This window comes from Heterodontus francisci, chromosome 7 (assembly GCF_036365525.1).
Source record: "Heterodontus francisci isolate sHetFra1 chromosome 7, sHetFra1.hap1, whole genome shotgun sequence".
NCBI classification, from domain to species: Eukaryota; Metazoa; Chordata; class Chondrichthyes; order Heterodontiformes; family Heterodontidae; genus Heterodontus; species Heterodontus francisci.
The window spans coordinates 16,209,695-16,224,015 of record NC_090377.1 but is presented as its reverse complement, the minus strand read 5'-3'; the positions used below and the strand labels follow the sequence as shown (position 1 = coordinate 16,224,015).

Sequence of the window (14,321 nt, the reverse complement as noted above, 5' to 3'; positions counted from 1 at the left end):
ACCTGCTACACCTGCATACTAGTTTTCTGCGATTCATACATGAGGACACCCAGATCCCTCTGCACTGAAGCACTCTGAAGTTTCTCTCCATTTAGGTAATAATTTGCCTTTCTGTTCTTCTGACCAAAGTGGATAACCTCACACTTATCCACGTTAAACTCCATCTGCCAAATTTTGGCCTAGTCACCTAACCTATCCATATCCATTTGTAAATTTCTTTTTTCTTTATTGCAACTTACTATCCCACCTATTTTTAGTGTCATCTGCAAATTTGGCTATAGTACCTTCTATCCCTGCATCCAAGTCATTAATATAGATTGTAAATGGTTGGGGCCCGAGGACTGAACCCTGTGGCACCCCATTAGTTATATCTTGCCAACCAGAAAAGGACCCATTTATCCCGACTCTGTTTTCTGTTGGTTAGCCAATCTTCTATCCAAGCTAATAAATTGCCCCTAACCCCATGTGATCTTACCTAGTGTATTAACCTTTTGTGCGGCGCCTTATCAAATGCCTTCTGGAAGTCCAGATATACTGCATCTACAGGGTCCCCATTATCCACTTTACTTGTTATGTCTTCGAAGAACTCTAGCAAATTAGTCAAACATGATTTACCCTTTATAAAACCATGCAGACTCTGATGGATTGCATTTTGACTTTCTAAATGTCCTGTTATTACTTCCTTAATAATGGATTCTAACAATTTCCCAACGACAGATGTTAAACTAACTGGTCTATAGTTTCCTACTTTCTGCCTCCCTCTCTTTTTGAATAAGGGCGTTATATTAGCATTTTTCCAATCCATTGGAACCTTCTCCACATCCAGGGAATTTTGGAATATTATAGCCAATGGATCCACTATCTTTGCTGCCACTTCCTTTTAAGACCCTAAGATGTAGGCCATCAGGCCCTGGGGACTTGTCTGCCTTCAATCCCAATAGTTTGCTCAGATCTTTTTTTCCTAGTGATGATTGTTCTAAGTTCCTCCCTTTTTTTAACCTCTACATTACCTGTTACTATTGGGACGGTACTAGTGAAAACTGAGGCAAAATACTGATTTAGTGTCTCTGCCATTTCTGTGTTCCCCACTATTAACTCCCCAGTCACGTCCTCTAAGGGACCAACTTTCACTTTAGCTACTCTCTTACCTTTTATATACTTATAGAAGCTTTTGCTATCCATTTTTATGTTTTGCGCTAGTTTTCTTTCACAATTTACCTTTGCTCTTTTTGTTACCTTTTTTTAGTAACCCTTTTGTTGATCTTTAAAAGTTTCCCAGTCTTCCAGCCTGCCACTGACCTTTGCAATATGGTATGCGTTAGTTTTTGTCTTTATGTTATTCTTAACTTCCTTGCTTAGCCATGGATGTGTTTTTCCCCTCTTAGAATCTTTCATCCTTTCTGGAATATATTTTAGTTGGGAGGAATTGAATATCTCTTTAAATATTTGCCACTGCTCATCAATTGTCCTACCTTTTAGTCTTCCTGCCCAATCCACTAAGGCCAAATCTGTCGTCCTGCCTATGTAATTACCTTCGTTTAACTCCAGATTGCTAGTGTGGGACTCCAGTTTCTCGCCCTCAAACTGAATTTGAAATTCTAGCATGCTATGATCACTCTTCCCTAGAGGATCCTTAACTATGAGATCATTAATTAATCCCAATTCATTACACAATACCAAACCTAGAATAGCCTGGTTGGTTCCACAACATATTGCTCCAAAAAACAATCTCTAATACATTCAATGAACTCTCATTGGCTACCGAGGCTCTCGAGTCTACCTTTGCCAATTTGATTACTCCAGTCTATATGCATATTAAAATCACCCATGATCATTGCCGTACCTTTCTTACAAGCCCCCAGTATTTCCTAGTTTATACTGTGCCCCACTGTGGAACTACTGTTTGGGGACCTATAGATTACTCCCACTAGGGACTTCTTTCCCTTGCTATTTCTTATTTCTACCCAGACTGATTCTACGTCTTGATCTCCAGTGCCTATATCATTTCTCACTACAGCACTGATCTCTTCCTTTACTAACAAAGTTACACCACCTCCTTTTCCTTCCTGCCTATCCTTCCGAAATACTGAGTACCCTTGGATATTCAATTCCCAAACCTGGTTTCCCCGCAACCACGTCTCGGTAATCGCCACTAAATCATACCCATTCATCTCTAGTTGCGCTGTTAGCTCATTAATTTTATTCCAAATGTTTCATGCATTCAGATACAAAGCTTTTAAGTTTGTTCTATTATCAAATTTCACTACTCTTGTACGATTCCTTGGTGCAATATGACATTCACATGTTCTGTCCCTACCTTTGTTACCAAAAAATAAATCAGCCTCATCACTAACCTGCACTCCTACCACCTTTAACTTTGAATTCCTAATTTTCCATGCAACTGAACCCTCCCCCCCCCCCCCCCTACTATTCAGAAGAAACTTCTTTCCCAGAGACTGGTGAGAATGGAGCTCGCTACCAGAGAGAGTGGTTGAGGCCAATAGTATTGATGCATTTAAGGGGAAACTGGATAAGCCGATGAGGGAGAAGGAAATTGAGGGTTCTGCTGATAGTTAGTTGAGGAAGGAGGGAAGGAGGCTCGAGTGGAACATGAATTGGTTGGGCCGAATGGCCTGTTTCTGTGCTGAATGTTCTATTTAAGTATCACGGGATGGCCATCTCACAAAGGTCATTGAACAGTGATCCTAAAGAGCTTGACCAATAAGATGAAAGGCCATTAAGTCAGCAACGCATCACTTGGTACTTCATTTTCCTGTGTCATGACATGATCCGATCACTGCTTTTGTTCAGTCCTAAGCATGCTTTATCTTGCTTGTTGATCAGCTCATTTTAATTTCATATCTTGCAGATTGCTTACGCTGCAGTCGACTGCACTAAAGGACAGAATCACGAGTTATGCAAACAGGAAGGCGTGGAGGGATACCCCATGATCAGCTATTACAATTATGGCAAGTTTGTGGAGAGGTACAGCGGGGAAAGAGCGGTGAGTGCAACTTGAAGTTGAGTATTCGTTCTTACTTGTCGGAGGAGTCTCTTTCTTGTTGGGGGGAGCGGGGTGGTAAGCAGTAGTGGTGTCAGAGCAGCTCCCAGCTGACATGTCTGGTGGTTGACGCTCAGAATTAAGTCAGCCCTTTGTGCAAGCTTCAATGGTCCTGATTTCTGAATCAGACAGGCCTGCTGTATTTCAAAGCACTATTGTTGATTGACCAGTCTAATGAAACCTGGAGGGATAAACCAGTCACTCGGGACTACAGTTCTTCTTCGGCTCTAGATCTGTATAAACCAGTGTGCTAATGGGTGTCAGCATGGTTCAGTGGGTAGCACGTTCTTTTCTCAGTCGGTAGGTTGTGGGTTTGAGTTCCACTCCAGGCACCTGAGCAGAAAATCTAGGCTGACGCTAGTGACAGTAGTGAGGGAGCGCTGCAATGTCGGAGGGTGCAGCCTTTCGAATGAGTCATTAAACTGAGGCCCTGTCAGCTCTCAAGTGGATGTAAAGAATCCCAAGATACCATTCAAAGACAAGCGGGGGAATTCTCAGATGAAAAGTCACTGACCTGAAACATTGACTCTGTTTCTTTCTCCTGCTGAGTACTTCCGCATTTTCTGTTTTTATTTCAAATTCTCCCTGGTGCCTTGGCTAATATTCAGTGACCTATAACCACACAAGATTGAGCAGTTCACTCTATACACAAAGAAAAATTATTTTCAAACAACTTTAGTCATTCAGAAATGTAGATTTTTATCATATATTATATACATTATATTATATACATATATCATATACAAGCAAGAACTTGGTTTAAAGTGTGTCTACTTCAACGCCAGGAGCATCCGGAATAAGGTGGGTGAGCTTGCAGCATGGGTTGGTACCTGGGATCCTGATGTTGTGGCCATTTCGGAGACATGGGTAGAGCAGGGGCAGGAATGGATGTTGCAGGTTCCGGGATTTAGATGTTTCAGAAAGAACAGAGAAGAGGGTAAAAGAGGGGGGGGTGTGGCATTGTTAATCAAGGAAAGTATTACAGCGGCAGAAAGGACGTTTGAGGACTCGTCTACTGAGGTAGTATGGGCCGAGGTTAGAAACAGGAGAGGAGAGGTCACCCTGTTGGGAGTTTTCTATAGACCTCCGAATAGTTCCAGAGATGTAGAGGAAAGGATAGCGAAGATGATTCTCGACAGGAGCGAGAGTAACAGGGTAGTGGTTATGGGGGACTTTAACTTTCCAAATATTGACTGGAAATACTATAGTTCGAGTACTTTAGATGGGTCTGTTTTTGTCCAGTGTGTGCAGGAGGGTTTTCTGACACAGTATGTGGACAGGCCAACCAGGGGCGATGCCACATTGGATTTGGTACTGGGTAATGAACCCGGCCAGGTGTTCGATTTAGATGTAGGTGAGCACTTTGGCGATAGTGATCACAATTCGGTTAGGTTTACCTTAGCGATGGGCAGGGACAGGTATATACCGCAGGGCAAGAATTATAGCTGGGGGAAAGGAAATTATGACGCGATTAGGCAAGATTTAGGATGTGTAGGATGGGGAAGGAAACTGCAGGGGATGGGCACAAACGAAATGTGGAGCTTATTCAAGGAGCAGCTAATGCGTGTCCTTGATAAGTATGTACCTGTCAGGCAGGGAGGAAGTTGTCGAGCAAGGGAGCCGTGGTTTACTCAAGAAGTTGAAGCGCTTGTCAAGAGGAAGAGGGCGGCTTATGTTAGGATGAGACGTGAAGGCTCAGTTAGGGCGCTTGAGAGCTACAAGCTAGCCAGGAAGGATCTAAAGGGAGGGCTAAGAAGAGCAAGGAGAGGACACGAGAAGTCATTGGCGGATAGGATCAAAGAAAACCCTAAGGCTTTCTATAGGTATATCAGGAATAAACGAATGATAAGAGTTAGAACAGGGCCAATCAAGGATAGTAGTGGGAAGTTGTGTGCGGAATCAGAGGAGATAGGGGAAGCGTTAAATGAATATTTTTCGTCAGTATTTACAGTAGAGAAAGAAAATGTTGCCGAGGAGATTACTGAGATACAGCCTACTAGGCTAGATGGGATTGAGATTCACAAGGACGAGGTGTTAGCAATTTTGGAAAGAGTGAAAATAGATAAGTCCCCTGGGCCAGATGGGATTTATCCTAGGATTCTCTGGGAAGCCAGGGAGGAGATTGCAGAGCCGTTGTTGTTGATCTTCAAGTCGTCATTGTCGACAGGAGTAGTGCCGGAGGACTGGAGGATAGCAAATGTTGTCCCCTTGTTCAAGAAGGGGAGTAGAGACAGCCCTGGTAATTATAGACCTGTGAGCCTTACTTCGGTTGTGGGTAAAATGTTGGAAAAGGTTATAAGAGACAGGATTTATAATCATCTTGAAAAGAATAAGTTCATTTGCGATAGTCAGCACGGTTTTGTGAAAGGTAGGTCGTGCTGTTAAGAAGGCATATGGTGTGTTAGCCTTTATTAGTAGGGGGATCGAGTTTCAGAGCCACGGGGTCATGATGCAGCTGTACAAAACCCTGGTGAGGCCGCACCTGGAGTATTGCGTGCAGTTCTGGTCACCGCATTATAGGAAGGATGTCGAAGCTTTGGAAAGGGTGCAGAGGAGATTTACTAGGATGTTGCCTGGTATGGAAGGAAGGTCTTACGAGGAAAGGCTGAGGGACTTGGGGTTGTTTTCGTTAGAGAGAAGGAGGAGGAGAGGTGACTTAATAGAGACATACAAGATAATCAGAGGGTTAGATAGGGTGGATAGTGAGAGTCTTTTTCCTCGGATGAGGATGGCAAACACGAAGGGACATAGCTTTAAGTTGAGGGGTGAAAGATATAGGACAGATGTCAGAGGTAGTTTCTTTACGCAGAGAGTAGTAGGGGCGTGGAATGCCCTGCCTGCAACAGTAGTAGACTCGCCAACTTTAAGGGCATTTAAGTGGTCATTGGATAGACATATGGATGTAAATGGAATAGTGTAGGTCAGATGATCGGCGCAACATCGAGGGCCGAAGGGCCTGTACTGCGCTGTAATATTCTAATTAAAAATCTAATTATAAAAGATCAAGTATTTTATAAGGCATTTATGAATGACCTTATCACGCCCATGTGTCCCAAAATAAATTATTTCTAGAAGAACAAAGAATGAATCGTTGCTGATACTGAAAGATTGAGGAAAAACTGCAAAAGAAATTAGATTCTCAGTGTAATTTCCTCTCTGTGAAAAGATGCCTCTTCCTTGCCCATTATGCATTTTGCTTTCTGATCTGGAGTGCTTGGAGCTTTATGATGAGTTTTTTGTGTGTGTAGTTCTGTTGGTGCCCTACTTCTATCAAAAGAACTGAGTGCCGGCTCCGCTAATATCTCAGCAAGCGTTGAGTCACTAAGCCACACAAAGTGAAAACATCCCAAGTTCAATACAAAACTGCAGCTTGCATTCACATAGCACCTTTTAACGTTAAAAATGTCCCAAGGTGCTTCACAGGAGCGTTATCAGACAAAAATAGATACTCAGCCAAAGAAAGAGACACTAGGAGAGGTGAGTAAAAGCTTGGTCAAAGAGGTAGGTTTAAGAGAATTCCAGAGCTTGGGGTCCAGGCACAGCAGCCAATAGTGGGTGGCAAGACCAGAATCGGAGGAATTCTGAGATCTCAGAGATTTGTAGGGCTGGAAGAGGTTACGGAGATAGGGAGGGGTGAGAAAATTGAACACACAGATGAGAATTTTAAATTCCATTTAGGTCAGTGAGCACAGAGTGATGGCTGAACAGGACCTGATGTGAGTTAGGATATGAGCAGCAGAGACTTTAATGAGCTCCAGTTTCTGGAGTGTGGAAGATGGGAGGCCAGCCATTGAAAGCATCGAGAGTCAGGAGATAACAAAAGCATGGACGAAGGTTTCTGCAGCAGATAAACTGAAGCAAAAGTGGAAAAGTGCGATATTATGGAGGTGGATGTAGGTGGCCTTGGTAATGAAGGGATACGGGGGAATTGGTCTTGGTAATGAAAGGATACGGGGTAAGAGTTTAGCTTAGGGTTAAATAATTACTAGTCTGTGTTGAACCGTGTAATCACAGCTCGAGTAGTGCTATTGAAATAATTGGTGTATGGGCGAGAAAGAGGAGGATATCCAGGTTGCCCAGCTCTGATCATCATCCATCGACCTTTCCTGGAAGTGCATGTGCAGGAAACTTGGTAATAGAATCAGGCTTATGTGTGATAACCACCTCCATCCCACACCACATGTCAGAGTAGCCTCCTGACATGCGAATAATGGCCATTTAGGCAAATTTATTATAATTATCTGCAGTTTTTCACTGTCCAGACTATCTTGATTGGTCGGATATTGAGCCAGTGAAGTTTTGCACCTGTGGACAATGGTTGGTTAATTAGATATTGTAATACTTTACTGCAACACAAAGGTACCATGTGTACTGAGTGTAACAAACTCTCCCATTTAATTTTCCGCTCTCCCTGCCCTGTTTCCTCCTGCAGATGGGAGACATTTCATCATCTTCAATGAATGGAAGCTGAGTGATCAGAAAGTGAGAGGAGCAGGGCTCAAAGTTGTGTCTGGCTACGTGCTCTTAGACACACCCTCCTCAAAATAAAGCTTTACTTTTCTGTGAGCTTTAGTTAGCGGTTGCTGCTTTCACGTGTAGCTACTCTGATTTGGTCTCGACTCGAGTGCGTGAGGCATGTGCGGCTTCCAGCGATGCTGGCGGCAGCAGGGTGTAGTGGGCGGGAGGTTGGTGGAGAAAAAAAAAGTTGGAAAGCAAAGGGAGCCCAACAGCAAAGTTATGCTGGCTGGGGGGTTTGGGGAGGGGGAGGATCAGCAAGGGGACATGGGGGAATGGGGCATGGTGGGGGAAGACGGCATGGGAGCGGGGAGGGGAGACGGCAAGGGGGGTTGGGTGGGGGGGGGGGTGGAATGGCATGGGAGATATGGAATGGGGGATGGTATGGTAAAGGAAGAAGGGGAGGGATGAGTGGAAAGGGAATTTAGAGAAGTACTAGTGCAATGAAGATACTAATTTCCCGCAAATCTTTTGCGGGTCTCTGCTAATAGGATCATATCATGTTAACGACAGAGAATTGAACCATTCAGCCCATTGTACCTGTCCCAGCTCTCTGAAAGAGCTCTCCACCATCCCGTTCTCCATACCCATTGTACAAAAAAAATTCAAATATATATTCAATTCTTTTAAAAGCTTATTCTGGATTTTGCTTCTACCATTGCTTCTAGTACAGCACTCCATCTCCTTGCAACCCTTAATAGAATCATAGAACCATAGAAAAATTACAGCACAGAAGGAGGCCATTCAGCCCGTTGTGTCCGCGCTGGCCGATAAAACTAGCCGTCCAATCTAATCCCACTTTCTAGCACCTGGTTCATAGCCTTGCTGGCTACAGCACTTCAGGTGAATGTCCAGGTACCTTTTAAAAGAATTGAGGGTTTCTGTTTCCACCACCGTTCCTGGCAGTGAATTTCAGACACCCACCACTCTCTGGGTGAAAAAGTTTTTCCTCATGTCCCCTCTAATCCTTCTACCAATCACCTTAAATCTGTGCCTCCTGGTAATTGACCTCTCCGCTAGGGGAAACAGGTCCTTCCTGTTTACTCTATCTAGGCCGCTCATAATTTTGTACACCTCTATTAAGCCACCCCTCAGCCTCCTCTGTTCTAAGGAAGACAACCCTAGTCTATCCAATCTTTCCTCATAGCTGCAACTTTCGAGCCCTGACAGCCTTCTTGTAAATCTCCTCTGTGCTCTCTCCAGAGCAATTATGTCCTTTCTGTAATGTGGTGACCAGAACTGTATGCAATGCTCCAACTGTGGCCTAACCAGCATTTTATACAGTTCCAGCATTACATCCCTGCTTTTGAATTCCATACCTCGGCCAATGAAGGAAAGCATTCCTTATGCTTTCTTCACCACTCTGCCTACCTGTCCTGCCACCTTCAGGGACCTGTGGACATGCACTCCAAGGTATCTCGCGTCTACCCCTCTCAATATCCTCCCGTTTATTGCGTATTTCCTCGCTTTATTTGCCCTTCCCAAATGCATTAGCTCTCACTTATCTGAATTGAATTCCATTTGCCACTTTTCTGCCCACTCAACCAAACCATTGATATCTTTCTGGAGTCTATGGCTATCCTCTTCACTACCAACTACACGGCCAATTTTTGTGTCATCATCCAATTTCCCAATCATGCCTCCCACATTTAAGTCCAAATCAATAATATATACCACAAACAGCAAGGGACCTAACACTGAGCCCTGTGGAATGCCACTGGAAACAGATTTCCATTCATAAAAACATCCGTTGTTTCATTATTTCCAGGCCCTGAGCCAATTCTGGATCCAACCTGCCACATTCCCCTGTATCCCATGGGCTTTCATTTTACTGACCAATCTGCCATGTGGAACCTTGTCAAATGCCTTATTAAAATCCATGTAGACCACATCCACTGCACTTCCCTCATCAATCCTTCTTGTTACTTCCTCAAAAAACTCAATTATGTTAGTAAGACATGACCTTCCCTTAACAAATCCATGCTGTCTATCCCTGATTAATCTGTGCCTTTCTAAGTGGCAATTTATCCTGTCCATCAGAATAGATTCTAACAATTTACCCACCACCGAGGTCAGACTGACCGACCTATAATTATTTGGCCTATCCCTCGCACCCTTTTTAAACAATGGTACAACGTTCACAGACCTCCAATTGTCTGGTACCTCTCCTGTATCTAGTGAGAATTTGAAGATGATCCTCCGCATCCGCTATTTCCTCCCTAGGTACCTTTAACAACCTGGGATGCAATCCATCCGGCCCTGCCAGTTTATCCACTTTCCAGGATGTCAGACCCTCTAGTACTTCCTCTCTCATTATGCTTATCGTATCTAATATTTCTACTGGAATTCTTCGAGGATGTAACTAGTAGAGTTGATGAAGGGAACTAGTGGATGTGGTTTATTTGGACTTTTAGAAAGCTTTCGACAAAGTCCCACATAAGAGATTAGCACTTAAAATTAAAGCGCATGGTATTGGGGGTAGTGTATTGCGATGGATAGAAAATTGGTTGGCAGACAAGAAAAAAAGAGTAGGGATAAATGGGTCTTTTTCCAAATGGCAGGCAGTGACTAGTGGGGTACCGCAGGGATCGGTGCTAGGACCACAGCTATTCACAATATATATTAATGGTTTAGATGAGGTAACTAAATGTAATATCTCCAAATTTGCAGATGACACAAAACTGGGTGGGAGGGTGAGTTGTGAGGAGGATGCAGAGAGGCTTCAGGGTGATTTGGACAAGTTGAGTGAGTGGGCAAATGCATAGCAGATGCAGTGTAATGTGGATAAGTGTGAGGTTTGCAAAAACAGGAAGGCAGATTATTATCTGGACAGCTATAAACTGAGAGAAGGGAATATGCAACGAGATCTGGGTGTTCTCGTATACCAGTCGCTGAAGGTAAGCATGCAGGTGCAACAGGCGGTAAAAAAGGCAAATGGTATGTTGGCCTTCATAGTGAGAGGATTGGAGTGCAGGAGCAGGGATGTCTTGCTGCAATTATACAGGGCCTTAGTGAGGCCACACCTGGAATATTGTGTGCAGTTTTGGTCTCCTTATCTGAGGAAGGATGTTCTTGCTATAGAGGGAGTGCAGCGAAGGTTTACCAGACTGATTCCTGGGATGGCAGGACTGATGTATGAGGAGAGATTGAGTAGATTAGGATTATATTCGCTGGAGTTCAGAAGAGTGAGGGGGATCTCATAGAAACCTATAAAATTCTAACAGGACTTGACAGGGTAGATGCAGGAAGGATGTTCCCGATGGTGGGGGAGTCCAGAACCAGGGGTCATAGTCTAAGGATACAGGGTAAACCATTCAGGACTGGGATGAGGAGAAATTACTTCACCCAGAGAGTGGTGAGCCTGTGGAATTCGCTACCATAGAAAGCAGTTGAGTCCAAAACATTGTATGTTTTCAAGAAGGAGTTAGATATAGCTCTTGGGTGTAAAGGGATCAAAGGATATGGGGCGAAAGCAGGAACAGGTTACTGAGTTGGATGATCAACCATGATCATAATGAATGGCGGAGCAGGCTCGAAGGGCCGAATGGTCTACTCCTGCTCCTATTTTCTATGTTTCACATTCCTCCTCCTTAACTACAATGTCTACATCAGCCCTCTCCTTTGTGAAGACGGAGACAAAAAAACTCATTAAGAACCCTACCCACATCCGCTGCATCCATGCATAAGTTCCCTTGTACATCTCTGCTAGGCCCTACCCTTTCTCTTGCTCTTAATGTACTGATAAAACATCTTTGGGTTTTCCTTGATTTTACCTGCTCATAATTTTTCAAGTCCCCTCTTTACTTTTCGAATTTTCTTTCTTACTTCACCCCTGCACTTTCTATACTCCTCTAGGCTTTCTGAAGTATTAAGATTTTTATGATTGTCATAAGCTTTCTTTTTTAGCTTTAACTTACCCTGTAAGCTTCTAGATAACCAGGGGGCTCTAAATTTTGCAGTACCACCCTTTATCTTTGTGGGGACATGCCTACGCTGTGCCTGTAGAATCTCGTATTTGAATGCCTCCCACTGGTTTGCCACTGATTTTCCTTCTTCAAGTAGCTGCAATCATAAATTTGCCTACATATTTTACCTCCCTCTCTCACTTTGGGGTCTGTTGTACAGTGTAGTACGGTAGTAATGTTTAGAAAAATCCTCTCCCTTTGTCCTTTTGGTGATAAATTTATACTGTCTACATACTGGCCAATAGAAACAGATATTTCCTATTTAACTCGTCAAAATACTTCATAATTTTGAACACTTCTGTTAAGTATCTTAACCGTTCTCTGCCTTACTGAAAACAGCCCCAGTTTCGCTAGAAACTCCCCATAACTAAATCCTCTTATCTGTGATATACTTGTGTATCTATTCTGTACCCTCCATCTAGCTTTGAGATATGCAGAAAGCAATTGACATCACTGGAAACTGTCAATCAGCATAGAGTCAGTGGAGGGGACAGGAGGTGAGAAGGTTAATGAGGAGGAAATCAGAATAAACCGTTGTGTAGTATTGAACAGGGAGGAGATTACATGCTGACGAAATTAGTGTAAAACAATGTTTTGGAGAAAGTGTTTCAACAACTTGGGTCGCAGCTTTTTCAATTACTTTTAAAGAAAACAAAGGAGTGGGTGATGCAGTAGATTAGACATTCTGGGCACTGTTCCAGACTAGTCTGCTGGCTGTAAAGTTGACATGTGCAATAAGTCTGGGCAGTCTCCATCTAGTTCTTAGCAGGCATGGAACCACATAATAACATTGCCTGTAATTCAGTGTCAATTAATACTCAGTTGGCTATCTTGCTTAGAGGAGCCACAGAGTGCCGAGCATGAGAAATGGACAAAGATATTGGTAAAGGCTCCTAAGGTTGTGTCTAAGACATATTGCTGAGGTAGACTAGATGAGCTTTATTGTGCACCTAACCATGCTGTACCTGGTGTGAGTACTTTGATGCTGGCACAGGGTGCATGAAATGGAGATTGATCCATTCCCCACCATTAATATCCTTTGTCTTTACGAGCACAATGTGCACACAAAGAAAAGGAAGGTATGCTTCAGTTAGATGAGTTTAACATTGCACCTCTGCGATCTGGGTGAGAATCTAGCCAACTGATAAAGGTGCAAGTACTCTCTTTAGCTGACCTCTCTGACCTCAGAGGAATGCGTTTAAACCTTTCCAACAGAGTTTGCTCGGAGATGCAAGTCTACCACACAAGTACTACCTGCAACTGATTTGGATGAGAAGTTTTCACTGCCAGAGGAAAAGCTTAACTGAGTTAAGAAAGGTTGATTGGTTCCTATGTGTATTTTTTGTTTGTTGTCTTAGGAAGCTGCTTTCGTTAACTACATCAGAGGAATGAGAGGGCAAGATCATGAGAAGATTGCGAAGAGGAAGGAGGAGTTGTAACCTTGCATACCTCGAGCTTGCCACTGCACTGTGAAAGGGCCCTATTTTCATCATTACTGTACTGAAACTTCACACTTTCCAAGGACAGAGGACTTTTGTTTTTTAAATGAAGAGTAATCAATTATGAAAAAGAAGTTGTAATGCGATGGACCACTTGCAGTTCTTTTTTAAAAGGACCATGCTCTATTATGAGGAAAATAGAATTAGAATTTGAATATCACCTTGCTCACTATTGTGTCCAAGTACTATGCTTGTAACTAGTGATCAACTGGTACTAATGTGCCCCGGTGTCATATTGTCAGTGCCACTGCTGATTGCAATAATCCAGTTTTAGATTACTGTTTATAAGGAAAAAAATAGAGGTTCAATAAATGCAGGATAAAGCCATTCCTTCAAACAGTTTGGAAGATAAAGTGTAATTATACGCAGAACATGGAGCAAGGCTAAAACATCCGCCTTATTAATTACGCAAGAATGAACTAACCTTGTACAGGGGACCTATATTAACAAAGAAGCATAGGAACTGAACTGCATCGGTCGATATCTAGCTCGTGTTCTATGCAAATGTTTTGTAGCTGCGGATTTTCTACTTCAAGGTCTATAAGTTTGGCTGCGATTGCCTATTGTTGCCGGGTTTTTCTTTTGGGTCTGGGGCGGGAGGGGGTGCGGCTTAACATCTGGGAGTATTAGGAAGCGGTTAAAAGTTTTAATCAAATTGCTCAGGGATGGCACAAGGAAGTTCCAGAAGAGAACAAGTCAAATGTAATTATTTTTGAATTCTATGATTACTTAGGGTACTTCAGAATACTTGCGACTAAATTAGGCAGGTGGAAAATCAGACTAAATGGAAAGGGTTATGGGTACAATTTTGGCTTTTGCGTATTGGTCCAGTAATGACTGATTATTTTTGGATTGCATGTTGAAAATGGACAATTGATCTTATCAAAGAAATCTAATAAAATGTTCTTGTGTTTTACTTGCACTGGTTTTACATATTCCGCTGCTGTCCAAGGCTTCATGGGTATATGTAAGGAGGGATTATAGTACCTTGTATAAAAATATAAGGAACTATCAACACAAGGGTATTGTGTGTTACATTCCACACAAGGATAAAGTGGATTAAATTACCAGGGACATCAGCAAGAGTTCTGTCCGTTCTAAAGGTTCTAACTTTGTCATGTCCACCCTCCACTTCCTGTGCACTGTTGGGACCACCACTCCTAGGTCAAATCAATCTTTGGTGCCTTTGGCTTTGATCCATTGGTGCAAAAGTTAATTTTATCCAGTATTGTTCACTGACGTAGAATCATGCAGCATAGGAGGCCAGTCAGCCTATCATGC

The 14,321-nt window shown here is 43.0% G+C and overlaps 1 protein-coding gene across 1 annotated transcript in view; it reads left to right on the top strand.

Annotated features, from left to right (window-relative positions):
• The window catches only part of pdia5 (protein disulfide isomerase family A, member 5), a 126,091-nt gene extending 112,135 nt beyond the window's left edge, over positions 1-13,956 (top strand). Inside the window, exons 16-17 of the mRNA XM_068034842.1 lie at positions 2,870-3,004; positions 12,900-13,956. Of these exons, the coding sequence (XP_067890943.1) occupies positions 2,870-3,004; positions 12,900-12,980 (216 nt within the window). The 3' untranslated portion in view covers positions 12,981-13,956. The remainder of the gene's footprint in view (positions 1-2,869; positions 3,005-12,899) is intronic.
• The last annotated feature ends 365 nt before the right edge of the window (positions 13,957-14,321 follow it).